Below are 17111 nucleotides of genomic sequence, written 5' to 3' on the forward strand. Positions count from 1 at the left end.
ATAAATAACACCGAATTGAAGGTGTTATTATTATCATGAATTTAAGAGGAAGCTTTTTCGTAGAAAAACAAATATTTTATTCTTCTTAAGGAGTATAATGCGCAATACACAATTAGTGTTGGGATTGCAATATTTTGTTTGATATTTTACAAATGGTTGTGAGATAATCTCCATCTATGCTAACAGTTTCGAAAAGGGCTTGAAAGAGCGTTTACGAAATAATTAAAAGCATTAGAAGAATTTTAGTACACGTCATAAATCGTGTACCTATACCTACGTACAATTAGTGCCGTTTTGTAGTGATATCTTCTGTTCTTCAGTTAATATCGTATAAGCATGTTTTAGGTTTAGAAAATTGTTGTAATTTTTAAAATCATCATTTGAAATCAACAAAGTCGCTTCGACCAGCAATTGTGCTAACTGCATTTGCGTTTTATTTTTGCTGCAAATAATGCATCGCTGCAGTTATTTGCAACAAATGTACATACCAAGAAAATACAGTAAGCACAATATTGTTGATCCAAGAGACGAAATTGTGGTGCAATTGGTAAGAGCGTTCGGCTCTTGGGCGGTATGACCTCGGCTCGATTGTCACAATTGTGAGTTTGAGTCCAGTCCGGTACAAATGATTGAAGCGTCTGAATGGACATTGGACATTTTTCACGAAACAATGTAAGCCGAATAATAAATTTGTAAACTGAACAGTGTACTAAATGGCAGAAATTGCCCAGTACATCAAAATAAATATAAACAAATATTGACTGACTGAGTGAGAGAAATCCGAAAAAGTTAAAATAACATTCCGGAAATGTTTATTATACCCTGCAGTATTGATCCGAAATCGGTGTAAATATTATGCTTTTTAGGTGTATTAGGGGTTAAAGTTACTCTTTTTCATGTTAATTTTACCCTTAAAAAGGTGTAAAATTAACATTAAAAAATGTTGATATATTTTTACACTTATAAGGTGTTAAAGTTATGGGTAAAAAAAGTTAATCGCACCCCCGTTTTTTTCTAAGTATTTAAATCCCGTGTTAATTTTTTAACTGGTCCTATCCCAAGTAGCAAAAATTGATACTCTACACGTAATTTTTTTAACTTTAACGTATTGACTTAGTCATATCGGTCAAATCTGAGTCCTTAAGAAGTCGTTTGACTTTTGACTGAAAATGCCAACGATAACAACAAATACGACGTCGAACTTCCTAACAGGACATCTCTGCGATGATTTTATTGATTTTAAGTTAAATGTTGGTAAAATTAGCGATGTCGTGCTTAACGTCGAAAGGCATTTGTCAATCAAGTGAAATGAGAAAATGAACTCTCTCTGGATGCGCAAGGAGCATAAAGAAGTTCATTTTCGCATTTCACGTGAGTTATTGCTGTTACAATCATCGTCAGTATTCTAACAAAACAGCACTTGTCAATCTCATCGAAAGATTGTGACAAGAAAAATCCTATAATCAGTTTTCTTTAACCTATAAGAACAGAGTACTAGAAATACTAGAGATAGAATTTCACTATATGTATTTTGGAATCTATTCTTCACAAGTTAATAGATTTAAGAAAAGAAAAAATGATATGTTATGGGCACAGGGATATGCTATGAAACACGCATCTTAACGATCACTGAATTGAAATTCTTTACATAATATGAATACAAAAACGATTTATTTATATAGTGTGAATATCTTAACAAATAATTTGTCCCCCAGAATTCATATCAGGAAAGAGTATGAAGGAAAATATTATCAAAATCGAAACAATGCCATACAATCCACGCAATTTCCTGCAAGAATTTGTTAAAACTTTCTATTAGGCCCTTGATTAGGCCAGAACAAAATGTTTTTCTATGTCATCGAGTTATTTTCATACATTATTGAAGAAAAAAAGTAACTAAAAATCATTTCCTTAATTGTGCGGTTAATGCGAAAGGGATAAACGCCTCTTCAAAATTTTTTTGCACGTTTGCTATTAGTAATATTTACTGAGTAAGATATTAAGATATGAGAAAAAATAGAAGGGAATGTAATCGAATAGAAAATGATTTATCACTTTTACATTTTCATCTTTATGATTGTAAAGCACGTAATTTTTAGTGGTCACCATAACGTCGGCACTTCGTCACTAAGCTTACAATTATTTTGGTCGCTGTCAAAACAACAATAGTTTAGTCATTTTATTGTTGTAGCATTAAAGACGTTGAAATAATGTTTTCTTTATCTAATATCGTGTCTGCTCATGCTGTTTGGGTATGCACTATTGTATCCAAGCATATTTATCGAAATTTAAGTTTTTTTTTAACTAAATTTATACATATTGAAAATGTATTTGCGCTCCCACAAGCTCATATAATTTTTTAACTGTCTTTTTCATTATTTTTTGCTTTGTCGTAATTGACGAGATCGTCATTATAATCCTAAAATAAATAAACGATTTTGGCTCAGAGAGCGTTTATAATAAGTTTATATTTTTCTTATATTTCTATTTATATAAAAGCGTTTTCATTGAAATTAATGCCGCTAAGAGGAAAAATAGGTTATTTTAACAGAGAAATCCTCATATGAGGCGCTCGGAGCAAAAAAACTCTAAATCGTATGCATTTCCCTATAAAAATAGCGTTTTTTGTCCTGAGCTCTTCATATGTACAGTAGACTGTTTTTGCTCGAAGCACTTCATTCGTCAGTTAACCGTTTAAGGACAGAAGGGTTAAAAATTGAAGGCCAGATAAAGCATTTTTCTGACTTTCTAAGACAAAACAGAACATTAGGAAAAAAGGTTTTGGGTCTTTGGTCTTTTGGGTCCAATCATCCTTAAAGGGTTAGAGAGGTGATTAGAATGACATTTCTGTCACTCAGTTGAAATGTAAAACATTTTTATACAAAACTTAAACAGTTATGAGTTATGAGTTGCTCAATTCTTTAGAAGAAATTCCTCAATTCTTTAGAAGAAATCTTGAAAGCAGGGGGTTTTCAAATTTAAAAACATCTAGAAGAAATATGGAATAATAATTTTTATTGCGGAAGAATATTTTTAATGTCAAAAATTCGTGCAACCGATTAAAATGTCATTGAGGCCATTTACACGGCCGTATAGGATTGAGATTGAATGGTCTCAAAATCCGATTATGAGACCATTCGGTCTATATATAATATAATTAATATATTCGGTCTATATATAATGCCGTAAACACAATTACGACTTAAGCCGGGAGACGACTTAGTGGAAAATGATAGAAATAAAGTTTACTATTATGTCGAATATGTATAATTACGCTAAGTCGTCTCTCGGCTAATCCTCAAGTCTGTCAAGGCCCTAAGGTGAGAATATAAACGATTTTATTGAGGCCATTTACACCGCCACATTAGATTGAGGCTAAATTGTCCTAAAATCTGGGGTGGAATGATAACTTTTCGATACTATCGAATCGAAAGAACCGATGAATCTGGATTTGTTATATTAAGTGAATGTCGTCGCATTGTTGGGTCATTCATTGTGACATTCTTAAAAGAATGTGACTGTTGATAAATATCTAGGGTAAGTGTGTCAAATTCCGGCCAGCTTGCAATTTCGGCCACCTTTTTTGTTCCTCGAATTTTCATGAATTTTTAGTTTTTACATACTCTAGAGATTATACAATGCAAAAGAATAACAAAAAATGTATCTTCGACAAACGAGATGACGTGAAAAGGCATTGGAAGAATTCCTGAAGGGCAGGAAACTATGAGAATGAAGGTGGCCGAAATAGGGTACCAAAGCTATGTCTACATTTTTATTCATTTTAAAATGTATTAAGAATGATTTTGGAGTAAATAAAGACGATAAACTGTCTACAAGGTTCTAAGCAACACTCCTTAAGTAAAAGTAATAAAAAAATCAATTTCTATTAAAGATATTACATTTCAAACTTGAGACTTTGGCGCTTGCATGCAACTATGCAGAAATTTGGCACATTTACCCTACATTAGTTACAAGAAGTCCTGCTATCATTTAAATTTTTCAGAATCGGTAGTCGATAGTATCGAAAATAAATTATCATGTCACCTCAGATTGTGGCGCAGTTCAATTTCACTCTAATGCAGCGGTTTAAATAGCCTCATTGACAGCATTTAACTTCTAAACTTTAAATTCAAAAAAAGAACAAATTTTGTAACGAACTATTAATAAAAGAGAGAGGAAATAAAGAAAGAAATCCCCACTGTTAGCACAAAGGTCTAAAGAAGAGACTATATTGGTACAAATCCAGGGAATAGACATAATGTCGACCACTAGACGAAAAGAACCCATTCCCTGGACAGAAAATTGATGTTATAACAGAAAGGAGGGGAGAAAAAGTGTCAAATAGCACCTGCCTTCATCGAAATAATCATCATTGTAGAAGTTATCCCAATGTTCTGACTCGACACTCTGCAATGATTCCTGTTCCACATCGTCTGCCTGGGAGTCATCCTCATCCTTACTGGGAAGTTTTGGTGGAATTTTTAGGGGTGACTGAGTGGTCAAAGGCAGGATTTCGTCAATTGTTGGGATACTCTGCTGAGGCCGACGATGTGGAAAGAGTCGCCTCTCCAAGAAATTTGCTATAATCCTCTGGGTTATTCTATTTTGTCGCACAATCTCGCTGTTCTCCTCATCTCCTGAAAGGAGAAGAAAAGCACCAACAAACTTTCTGGTCAGTCTTTACATTCTCCAAAGCTCTCTCGTGTGTGTCTTGTCTCTCTGATATTTATTCTGTTGGAGGATGAGGAAGTGAGGAAATTCCAAGAATTGGAGACAAGAAGTGAAAACGTATGGGGATGTTTTGCATATTAGGAAAAACCGAAGAGAATGGGACTAGACGGAGAGGTCAATAAATTGTACCATTAGCTCGAGACGAGATGCCTTTAATAGAAAGCATGTGTCTGTCGACTGGAAGTATTTCTTGGCATGTATAAATTTGCAAAACGGCGAAACAGCAACAAATTAAAAAGGAGAAAATTACTCCTTGTGTATACAACAAATTCTCAGGTCCCACACACGAAGCCCTGTGTATGACTCAGTCTTTTGAACTCACAATTGCCACTGAAAGTGAAATTGCAGACAAAAGTGTAATAACTGTCTTAGAATGGATTATTATATCAGATATATTTTCCACATAAATACAAATGTGGCAAAAAGGAAAGTCTCTTGAGCAGATGCTTTAAAATAGTCTCTATTTTAGCTGTTCCGAAAGGGGAGAATAGCATAACTCTTTTACCTCACTCTTTAACACATTCCAATCTCGACAGGTGTACCAAATCTCTAGTAAATCAATAAAATTACTATCATCCATTTTCATTTCATTCACTTGCTTTTATTCGTTTATTGACTAAAATTACTTCTCAGCAAATTGTTCAAAACGCTACTTCTGTTCGTTAGTTTGATTGGTCTTTGCTACTTCTCTTTCGTGATTTTGCAAAATTTAATCAAGATTTGCTTAGTTTTTGATGAAAGGACTAGATAAATACGAAAATTAAAAATTTGTTGTTTTGAATTTGTATTAAAACATGCAAAGCAAAATAAACTCAACGAGAAACTTTACTAATTTGAAAACTAATTAACCTAAATATTAATACTAATAACAACTTCATTAGAAACTAAATTAGAAATCGCATTATTTGATACAAAATCAAATTCTCTACAGATTTAATTTTACTTTTTAAATATTGATATTTTTTATTTTGAAACAAAATTTACAAATAGAATATTAAATTGAGAAATATTCATTGCTTCATTTACCCACCGACCTATCTCATTTTACTAAATTGTTTGCTACAAAAAAAAAAAAAAATTATGCAGGTACCACTTTCAATGAGACATGAATTCACTAATAAATAAATAAGTAGTATAAAACAATAAGTTTAAAGATCATTTTATAATAAAAAGTTAATTATTCAGGAAATATTCTCACTCAGACAAATGTGAGTGAGATTCTTCACAATCTCAACTGTACATTCCTTCATTTCTGTTTAAAGTTAATTGTAGAAAAAATGAAAATGTCGAATTCCTGAATCATCTAAAAAGAACTTCAGATATTACTTAGAAATTTAACGAAATTGATTGCCAATATCATACATCACTATAATTTATAGCATGATTTATTCGAATATTTTTTATATTCACAATTGAGAAGGTCGTAACGAATCATCTAAAACCGTTTATTTTGTAATGGTAATATGTCATTGTTTTTTTGGATTAAATGTGCGAATACACATGTCATAAATATAATGAAGATCCATAATTACGATAATTGCAGAAGTAACATTGTATTTAATTACTTTTTAAGAAGCTCTTGAAAAGCATTGAGCCATCCTGTTTTTGTATTTATTGGTATTTATACTTTAAGAAATGAATAACTTTAAATGCAACTAAGAATTAACCTCACTTTCAAGTGTTACGATTTTGCTTCTTCACAATTTAACTCCAAGGAAATTTGCGAAATAAACTGCTCGTGTGATATCGCTATAAAAACACAAGATATGCAAATTCGCCTCATTTTGCAAATAATTTAAACTTTCGGATCATCGGCAGAGAAAAGAGATTAAGTTCAGAAAATTCCGCAACTCTCACCACAAAAGTCAAATAAATAATAATTTTTTGAAAGACTTTTGCGGTGAAATATAAAAAGTTGATTTTAACCCTCACCACATGAGTTCCTAAAAAATATTGTCTGCACGATTAAAACCAAGAATTGTGGGAAGATTGTAAAGGTTGGAGTAATTTCAGTCAGTTTGACCCATTTTTCACCTAAGGAAAAGATGAGATAATTCGGAAGCATGTCTATTTTGGAATTTTGAGATTTTTTCACTTTTTCAGATGGACAAAAAGAAAAGGTAAACCATGAATAAGTAAGAGTACTTCTTCATTGTTTTTTCTTTTTGCCATCTAAAACTATTAGGAAATCTCAAAATTCCGAATTAGACATGATTCCAAATTATCATAGTATCTTCTAACGAGCTTCAGACCTAAAGCTTAAGCGGCCTTCAGTCTCTCAAAATCCTAAATAGCGAGCAATTTCATTGCTTTTTAAGAGCCTAATAGGACATTTATGTTTTAAAATCTAATTCTAAGTTAAGTTTTCTAAAAAATCGTGATAGATATAAAATTAAAGCAGTTAAGACATTTGGCTAAGCCTTAGATCTGAAACCCGTATTAGCCATATGGCTTAACTGATCTAATTTCTTAACAATCACGATTTTTTGGAAAAATTTAACTTATAGCATTGGATTATTAAAGATAAATGACATATTAGATTCTCAAAAAAATTATTATTATTATCAAAAAACAATAAAATTGCTCGCTATTTAGAATTTTGAAACCTTCGGGAACTGGGCTAAACCTCAAATCTGAGGACCGCTTTACCCTACTTATACCGTAAGTTCGGGTGACTTTATCCCCTTCGGGTGACTTTGACACCCTCCTGTTTGTAAGCTTTTCTTTAATTCTAATGTTAAAAAACGATTCTCATCGATCAGACATGATAGATCGTATCGGTAAAGACCATTTTTGAGTTCTAGAAATAAAGAAAAACTTCAAAGTCACCCGAGTTTACAACACTGTTTTTGAATATAGAGTATTTAGATATAGGAAGGACAATCCCTAATTGTTCTTAACATAAAGATTTTTTAAAGTCACACATGCATGAAACTATGTAATGAGTAATGTTTTTTAAAGAATAAGGATACGCTTTATGGTGCTATTCTAAAAAGGGGTGGCAAAGCGTCCCAGGCTTTGCGAAATGCTTGAACTCGTGATTTAGATGCTATACCTTAAAAGTACTTTCGCATCATTTATCATTCACCGATTCTCAACCGATTTGAACCGATTCATAAATCATTCAAAAGATCCTCCAAAATTGCTTTAAAAGTAAATAGAATTGATTTTCAGATAAAAATTAGTTATCGGCTATTAACTGGTGCATTACCGGTTCAGAACCGATTGGAACTGGTTCAGTTTGATAGGAAATTCCAAGACCTTTCCAACAAGCCCCTGAAAATGCTAAAAGCCTTACTCAAAGGGCTAAGGTTAAAACTAAAAGAGTTCCAATAGATAAAATAAGATCTCAATGATTAAGTGTTTTACGTGCCACAAACTGTTTAACGATAAAGTGGAAGCTTTTAATTGCCATAAGACAATTTATTGTTAAAAAACAATTAAAGGTTTTTATAATACTCCAAACAGACAGAAAAAGAATAAAAAAAATCAGGTGAGACATTAAACCGTTGGGTGTATTGGATTGAAAACAATTCCAAGGACGATTGAGGGTTAATGCATTATAAGTGTAGGATTTTGTTATGGTGAAAACTATATCTGAAACAGCAAAGATGCCCAGAACTCTTCTCCGGGAAACCTTGGTTAAGTGAGGGGGAGGTTTGTGCAAAACCGGGCTTTTGTTTGTGTGTCCAGGGAAGCATGTCGAAGAAGTTGGCTTGACCAAACATTTGTGAGAATGAAGGTCTTTCGCAATTCCGCTTCACTTGAGAAAGATGCCAGTCGGATGGTGTTACAGGAATTGCAGTATTGGGAAAGATCATAAATCTGGTGAACCGTGAATTTGCGATGGAATGTGGGTGATGCACAAAAAAGGTCCACTCTCAAATCTAATGCACGTGCATGGCAATAAAATTCGATTGGAGGTGCAAATTAATGAAGCGAAGCACTTCTTTTTGTTCACCGAAAATAGAGAAAATGTGTTAAATTGCCTCCGGCAAGGATGATCAGCAATTTTTAGTCACAGAAAATCATCCATCCGCCTTCTTGCACGAGCCAGTCCATGTACAAATTGAGCAGTAATTTTCACCTCATGCAAGAAGTCGTAATTAATTTCACGGACAGATAAAGTTCTCCTCTTTCAGCTTGACCTAATTTTGAACCACTTTGTGACACTCTTAAGGGCATCCTCGTGTCACTGTTGCTGACGGTTGTCGCACAAGAACTAGTCTCACTTTCATTTTTGCACACATTTACAACACCTTCAATCAAAGATTCAAAGGAATTGTACAATTTTTTTTAATGTTATCCATTCAAATGAGAGTGATTTCATATTGGCAGATTAAATTTCTTCGTATTTTGAAATAAAATACCATTTCTTCATAGTTGATTGAGTCAATCTTTTCACTGAAGATGAATGAACGCAATGGCTCAATTTTCACCTGTTTCATTGGCTTATGATCACCTTGCATCGTGTTTCATGGGGATCAAGGAACATTACATTCCAGTTTTTCAATAAAATTCTGCCGGAACTGGTCTTAATGTTCAAAATTATGCTGGAAATTGTGCAACTTCCCTAAAACGTCTAATGAGGTGTTATGGAGCAAAACGACGGTTAAGCAAAAGATATGTGCCAAAAATATTGGAGCACCTTCAATTTTTAAGAAATTTCTGAATAATATCCTGCTGAGGTTGAATTAAAGTTAAGAATATGCCAGAATGACTGAAATAAAGCAATTTTTATTGCAATTTTAAATAATCAATTTATTAATGCATTGAATTTAAACATTTTGTGTCTAATTTTGCTAATAGAAAAGAAAACGTAACAAGGGTAAAAATTTGATTTAAATTAAACGAATTAGGTTAGAAGAAACTATATCGTCAAAAAATTTGTTTATGTAATATTTTGTTAGATAAAAAGAGACTAAAAAAATTAATTCGTATCGACTCATGTACAAAATATAGTTCAATTTTTCAAATTGATAAGATTTATGAACATGATTGTTTAAATTAATTTGAGAGAATGAATCAATTCCATAGGAAATTTTAAGGATAAATTCAACGTAACCTCACATTACAAACTAATTTCTTAGTTAGGGAATTTGATCAGGAGGCAAACAGTCTGCCATTAACGATTCACTTTGGGTCCCAATCATCGCGATCCTGGAGACTGATTGCACGATCAGCGCGATCTATCGATCTGCCACTCACAGTTCATTCGCTGGCTATACTTATTTACCCCCTAAATTAAGTTCAACAATTGTTTTACTTCGTTCATTCAAAGCCTCAATAGGTATTTGAAGGTTATGCTCAGTATAACCTCACTTTGTAACCTAAACTTAAAGTTTTTTAAATAAACTCATAACTTTGAGAAAAGCGAAAGAAATAATAATCATTGAAAAATGTTAATATATTTATGTTAAATTTATTTCTGGAAGAATAAAATTTGGAATTCTGAAGTTAAGCAAAATAATTATCAACATAAAATTTTCATATTATAAGATAACCTGGAAATCATCACAGTTTTGGGCTATAATTATCGTTTCGTTAGAAACAAATAATTTAGTATTTTGCTTGGTAAATATATTTTCTATAATATTCTCTACAAATGAGAAGAAAATTATAAAAATGTCTTATTACCTACGTTTGTTGACTCTATCGAATTTCTTTACTGCAAACTACTCCATAGTATAAGTGCCTTGACAGACATGAGGATTAGCCGAGAGACAGCTTATTTACAGCTTAGCAACCAGTAAATTTGGCTTAATTTTATGGCAGAAGTAATGTGTTGAACTTTTAAACTCATTAACCGAAATACGTGAAATTTATTTTTAAAATATACGACACAGGTAATTGCAGAGTTATGTTATGCTGTGATTTTATGATAAATTAGAAAAAACTTTTTATCAGTGAAAATAATGTACCTTGTAACATTTCATTTTCGTTGAAATTACTGGTCATGGACTTACTGGAAAGAATCTGACCACTGACGACATTTACTTTCTGCCTGTCCTTTGAAAGGTCATTTCTTCCTTTAAACAAGAATAAAAAATAAAAATTAAAGTCTCTCTTTAAGGGGCATCAGTCTCTTATTTTCCCGATATGAAAATTGAAAAATTTTAGGTTATGTTTAACCTAACCTTAAATTTCAAGATGTATTTCCCATCGCGGTATCTCACAAGCTGGAATACAGAGAAATTTTTGAATGATGGCCAAGATAAAAACAATTGATTCAAAAGTACAGTAATTTTAAATTTGCCAAATTTTAAATAATACAATTCTTCATTTTGTTGTTTAGGTTATACACAACCAAAAATTAAAAAAAAAATAACTTTTTTGCCAAACTCAGAAAAAAAGTTGCAATGAGACCAGATGGATTTTGTCAAAATTTTGTCGAAAGGATATCGTATCTCATTTTTGCAATTTTTTTTCTCATTTTGTATGGAAAAACATATTTTTGACAAACTCTTAACAAGATCTAATTGGTCCTCGATTTAACAAAACTGTTTTATAATTCTATATTCTAATTGACAAACTTTTCTTGTTAAAGTGACAAAACTTTTTTTCAGACCTTAATAGAAAGATTAACGTCTTTAAAGATATGAAGATGTAGAAACAAATATTAGCCGTACTCACTATGGCGCTGTTATCTTGTAATATCGTTATCTCGTTATGTTCTCGTAATGTATTTTATAAATGAAAAATTATAACAAGATAACAGATTACGGAGATTACGAGATAACAACGCCATAGTGAGTACGGCTATTATTTTTTAATATGTAAAATATTTATTACCATCTAAATGAACTTTTAATTAGTTTTACTCATGGTTACTCTTTCGTTACTGTAATTAATACGAAAGCGAAAAGGAAGCGTAAGGAATAAGTATTTTAACAAAACTGAATATGGTTCTATTTAGGGTAACTGCACCAAATTTCGTCATAGTTGCATGTAAATCCCACAGTATTAAGTTTAAATGTAATATTTTTATTACATATTGATTTTTTTGTTACTTTTTTTAAGGAGTGTTGCTTGGACCCTTGTAGATAGTTTATCGCCTTTGTTTTCTATAAAATGATTCTTAATGACTTTTAAAATCAATAAAAATATAGACTTGGCTAATACTTCGCCCACCTTGATCCTCATAGTTCCTTGCCCTTCCAGAATTCTTCCAAAGTCTTTTTCACATCAACTCGTTCGCACAAGTGACAATTTTTTGTCATCGAAAAAAAAAGATTGAAAATTCAGGGAAATTTTATGAACAAAAGGAGTGGCCGAAATTGCAAGCTGGCCGAAATTTGGTACAGTTACTCTAAGGCTGTAACTCTTTACTAAAATCTGTTACTATTCAGACAATTTATCTAGTTTATGTAAAAACTTTTATCATCATTAATGGCAGGAAACACAATCATGGATAAGTGTTACGATTAAAACCGTGTAATAGTTCCATGTCTTTTGCTTTATTATGTTATATATCCATGGTTTCTTCAGATAACTTAATTAAATTCCTGTATGTTTATTTAATCGCCAGATAACCAGCTTTCATCAAAAGAAATTACCTATTGAAACAAATAGAGATAGCAAGAATGATTCACTATTTCTACCACGATGCTGCTGTTTTTGAAAAGCTCATTAAGGTGGCAGCAAGTAAATTTATGGCTAAGAGAGAAGACAACGTGCTCTTTTGAGATGAGATGCACAAATAAAATTATATTGTGTCCAAGCTGATAAACTCGAATTTTACATAATACGTGCAATCATGTGAAAAATTTGATGTTGCAAAAAAAGGTGGTTCAACGAGAAAATAGAAAAAAAAATGCCAGAGATCTCGCGTGGTTCGCCTCTTAACACAATGAGGAGCATTTAAGTCACTCTTGTGATTTGTGGTTCAAATTGTTAAGTCTCACTGGAGTCTCTTTTATTATTTTGTCATCTCAAAATTTGACTAAAAGTCAAGGCTTGGAGATGTGCTCAAGTGATAATTTTTATTTAGCGTAGAGAACAGCTCAATTTGTCTCAGAAAAATGTATATACATTCTTCGCTCATTTTTAAAGTCTCCAAGTGAGACATTATGTAACCCGAGAGATGCATAATAAAAATATTTTGATATCCATCCTCTATGGAGATGTCTCTGCGATATTTCATTCAACTTTCGCCGATGATTCGAGACTTTTTTTTTCTACATTCGAAAGGGCGAGCGTCAAGAGAGAAAGACACAAAAATGGGAAGATATATTGCACTTGCAGACATCATCCACTTACCGCGATCTTTCACAATGTTATTCCCATTTCTCTGTGTTGTGGCCATTGAGATGCACAAAATTAACACCAAAAGCCGCGTCATATCTGCACAATTTTGGAAATAGTGATCTCTTTGCGAAAATTTTCTTTTTTTTTTATTTATTTTTTTGGTAAAACTTCTATAAAAGCGTGTTTAACACTTTTAACATTTGCCCGATGAAAGAGAGACTTTCATATACGATCACTTTCGAATGATATCACATCGACTGGATGTTTGTAGAGGAGACTTTTTCGCGATCTTGTATCCACTACGGTTCACCAAAGACTGAGTCTACCAAGTGACTCTTGGCTCTGGTAAAAGTAGAAGCACTGCCTCTGTGTACTCGAGGTTCGGGGGAAGTCATCTCGAGGTCAGAATGCGTGCAAAAAGCTATAAAAGTTTGGCCGAATGATGCACATTCAGACACTAGTTTTACGCATTTTTTGTTATTTCTCAAATTACATATTCCGTATTTTTTTCACGATCAAGTAAGTCAGTGGTATATATCACGATAAGTCTTTGAAAGTTTAAAATTAAAAAAAAAATACAGGAAATTGACCCAGTGAAGAGTAAATGCAAAACCATATAAATTCAACTAAAAAAAAAGTTAAAATGTTTGCTTATTTCTGCTGAAATTGTAAACGACACTCACGATTTCAGCCGCTGCTAGTCGACGACTGAATGTTTTGTTTTGAATCTTTATAACCAATGCAGATAACTTTGTTTAGTAAACATGTTTTTGGCATTTCAATGAGAGTGAGTGAGATCTAGATCTAGTCTTCGCTCATTCTCGCGGGAAATTTTGAAAACATATTTACAAATAAAAGTTATTGTACGCTGGTCATTATGCCGAACGCACAATAACTTTTGTTTGTAAACATGTTTTCAAAATTTTCTATGAGAGAGAACGAGATGACTAGATCTAGATCTCACTCACTCTCATTGAAATGCCAAAAACATGTTTACAAAACAAAAGTTATTGTGCGTTGGGCATTAATATCATAGTTGTTCATGTTAATTTAGGAGAGCATGAATGTTAAAAAATAATGAATAAATAATAATCCCGTTTATTGTACTTTTTCAAATTTCAAACTCTATTTCTCTCAAAGTTCCTGACAGTAAGGATACTAAAAGAAAAGAATTGTTCTCTGGCTCTTGTCAATCAATAACATTGACCCAATTATGCAAATTATAGATTTTTATTAACAATTTTGTTTGCTTGTTTTTATTTAAAAAATAAGTTTAAAATTGAACTAAATATTCTGCTTATAAGTTTAGTTCTTTCATCGGTCGCCGTAAACGTTGTTGATTATTCCATTTTTAATGCTTCAACAGAATTTTTTCAAGGGCTTCTTAAAATTTATTTACACTTTCAATAAAAAAAGGATGTAGTGAAACATCCCAGACTTTGCGAAGTACTTGAACTCGTGACTTGGATGCTATACCTCTAAATTACTTTCGCATCATTTACCGTTTACCAATTCTTAACCAATATAAACCGTTTTATAAATCATTCAAAAGATCCCACAAAATAATTATAAGGGCAATAAAATTTATTTTCAGACAAAAATTACTTATCAGTTCATTAGCGGTTCTCAACCGTTTTAAAACGATTCATGAATCACTCAAAGCATTGGCCAAAATACTTTAGGAGTAATATAATTGAATTTCGGATAAAATTAATTATCGGCTAAGAACTGATTCATTACCGGTTCATAACATTTTGGAACCGATTCAGACATGTCAAGAATTTCAAGACCTTTCCAACGAGCCAGAATATGATAATATTTGGTTGAGAAATACGCTCTGTAGAGCTTTGTTAATTTTTAACCTTGAAAAATCGTTATTAAGAACGAATTATTAGGACGGAATGTTCGCTTGGGTAAATCTACAAAACATATCCAAAAAAATGGAAAAAAAGTCATACATTGCGTTGTCGTGGAAACCCGAAAAACATGGTTTTGGAGGAGAAGGAGAGGAGTGGCAAGAACAATGACAAGAGATCAACTTGCTTAATTTAGTCCATTGTATCACAAATGTGTGATCGATATATCTATTTTGTATCCCTTTACTTTAAACAAAATTGTGCAAACCATAAAAAAAAATAAAATTTTGAAAAGTATTGCTAATAATGAAATTTATTGACTCATATCACCTGAAAATTTTTTAAATTCTCTTCTTAAGTGCATTAAATTCTTAAAATAGTAAAAAAGTGAGTTAGCCCGTTAGGAATTAGCACGGATGAAATTCTCCTGTATTGTCTGGGAGACGGAAAGACCAATATTCACATCCTGTAGTGCATTATCACACGTATCCTGTACTACTGGCCGACATTTGGGATACAATGGAGGATATCCCTAGTGACTCGGTTTGTCCTGTTTCCACCTTTAAAACGTCCCAATCTGGACAGGTACTAAGGGTACAAAAGACCAGAGATTTCATATAACCGATTAAAATAAATGCAACAACTTCTTATTAAAAATATTTTGAATGTCAAAAGATTTAATGTGAGAGTTATAAAATCAGCAATAAGTAAATAAATTGATAAATAACCAAATGAATTGTTAGAAAACCTAGGCTTGAGAGAAATTTTAAAATTTCTTTAAATTGACGGTTTGAAACCGGTTTCACTGCTAAATACTAGTTTTAAAATCGTCTCGAGAATTGGGCGGTTAACCGATGGCCCAACCCAAACACAATTTCTTCTTACGTCCATCCTGAAGCCAGGGTTTCGTCTGCAAAGTCAGGAAAAATGATTTTTCTGACCCATAATTTTTGACCCTATCGTCCTTACCTTAAGAGTTAACCCTCTATGGATGAGTGGGACACCGGTGTCACAAAAATAAAACCTTTGTTTTTTGACTAAAGAAAGTTATCGTCTCCTCTAAATAGTCAGAAAAAATGGTTTTTGTTTTTGGGACATCGGTATCCCACTCGTCCTTAAACGGTTAACGCTGATTGGAATTGCTAACAGTCAGACCCAGGCGCGATGTTCATTATAAATAAAAAAAGTGTGTTATTCTTTATTTCAAAAAAGGTCGTACCTTTGTGAGAAATTTTGGAATAAATAAATGATTGTTGGTAAAAATCTTTATAAATATGTTCATAGTTATGAGGCATTTGGATCATATCTTAAATGATCCCACACTTTCAATGATTTTACTTAGAAGAAAAACAACTTTTCACCGAATAAATTATTAATTTCCCAAACGTACGATTTTTTTTGGGACGGGAGGGAACGTAAAGACATTTTTAAAATACAAATTAATTCTGGATAGTTGCAACATCTTTCAATATTCAAAGTTTTGCTTAAAGTAAAACCCAACTAATTTCCAGACTCTTATAACTTCCTTTGAAATTTTAGCTGTTGTAAATGATCTTAAAATATCTCAGTGATCTTCAGTCTCATCCCATGCCCTAAAAAGCTCTTCCCCTTAGGTTTTCTTTTTAAAATGTCATGTGCTGATATAATAGGATCATCCATTAGAGGTCATTTGCATAAATTACTTTTACCTAGTTCTTTACTACGAAATTTTACAGGCTGAATATTCTCGGGCGTCAATCTTAGTCAATTTGGACCGTTATAGACTGATGGTATTTTTTTTTTAAATAAATCATAAGTGATTTTTTCTTGCAAAATGACAGGGGAAAGTGCTCATGCTTTGCACGGTCCCAAGCTTCTACTAAATTTTTCCTATGTTTTTGAATAATTGTGACTCCGCAATGTATTTTAAAAACAGAACACTTTCCCCTAGTTTTTCAAACAGGGGTGGGATGAATCACATTTGTTGAAAAACATAGGAAAAATTAAGTCATTATAAAGCTTGGGACCGTGCAAAGCATGGGCACTTTCCCCTACTAAATTTTCCGAGAAGTGAGGCAGAAAGCTAATAAAATTTTGAGTAGTTAGAACTGAGTATAAGATTTTACTATAAAGATGAATAGGATTTGCTGCAGTATTATCGTATGCAAAAGTTTACTTAAGAAAATGTGATTGTTTTATTTTTAATTTATGCCCAACGCACAATAACTTTTGTTTAGTAAACATGTTTTTGACATTTCAATGAGAGTGAATGAAACATAGATCTAGTCATCTCACTAA

At 32.3% G+C, this 17111-nt stretch overlaps 1 protein-coding gene across 2 annotated transcripts in view; it reads right to left on the bottom strand.

Annotated features, from left to right (window-relative positions):
* Window positions 1–13472, bottom strand: part of LOC129804179 (C-type lectin 37Db) — a 36971-nt gene extending 23499 nt beyond the window's left edge. The window contains exons 1-2 of one of the 2 annotated variants that reach the window (XM_055851258.1): window positions 12991–13472; window positions 4353–4637 (exon numbers count right to left, since the gene is read on the bottom strand). In XM_055851258.1, the coding sequence (XP_055707233.1) occupies window positions 4353–4637; window positions 12991–13072 (367 nt within the window). In that variant the 5' untranslated portion in view covers window positions 13073–13472. Of the gene's footprint in view, window positions 1–4352; window positions 4638–10652; window positions 10761–12990 lie in introns of both variants that reach the window. The other variant, XM_055851259.1, reaches the window with a different exon arrangement.
* Between the last annotated feature and the right edge of the window lie 3639 nt (window positions 13473–17111).

This window comes from Phlebotomus papatasi, chromosome 2, assembly GCF_024763615.1.
Source record: "Phlebotomus papatasi isolate M1 chromosome 2, Ppap_2.1, whole genome shotgun sequence".
Taxonomy (NCBI): domain Eukaryota; kingdom Metazoa; phylum Arthropoda; class Insecta; order Diptera; family Psychodidae; genus Phlebotomus; species Phlebotomus papatasi.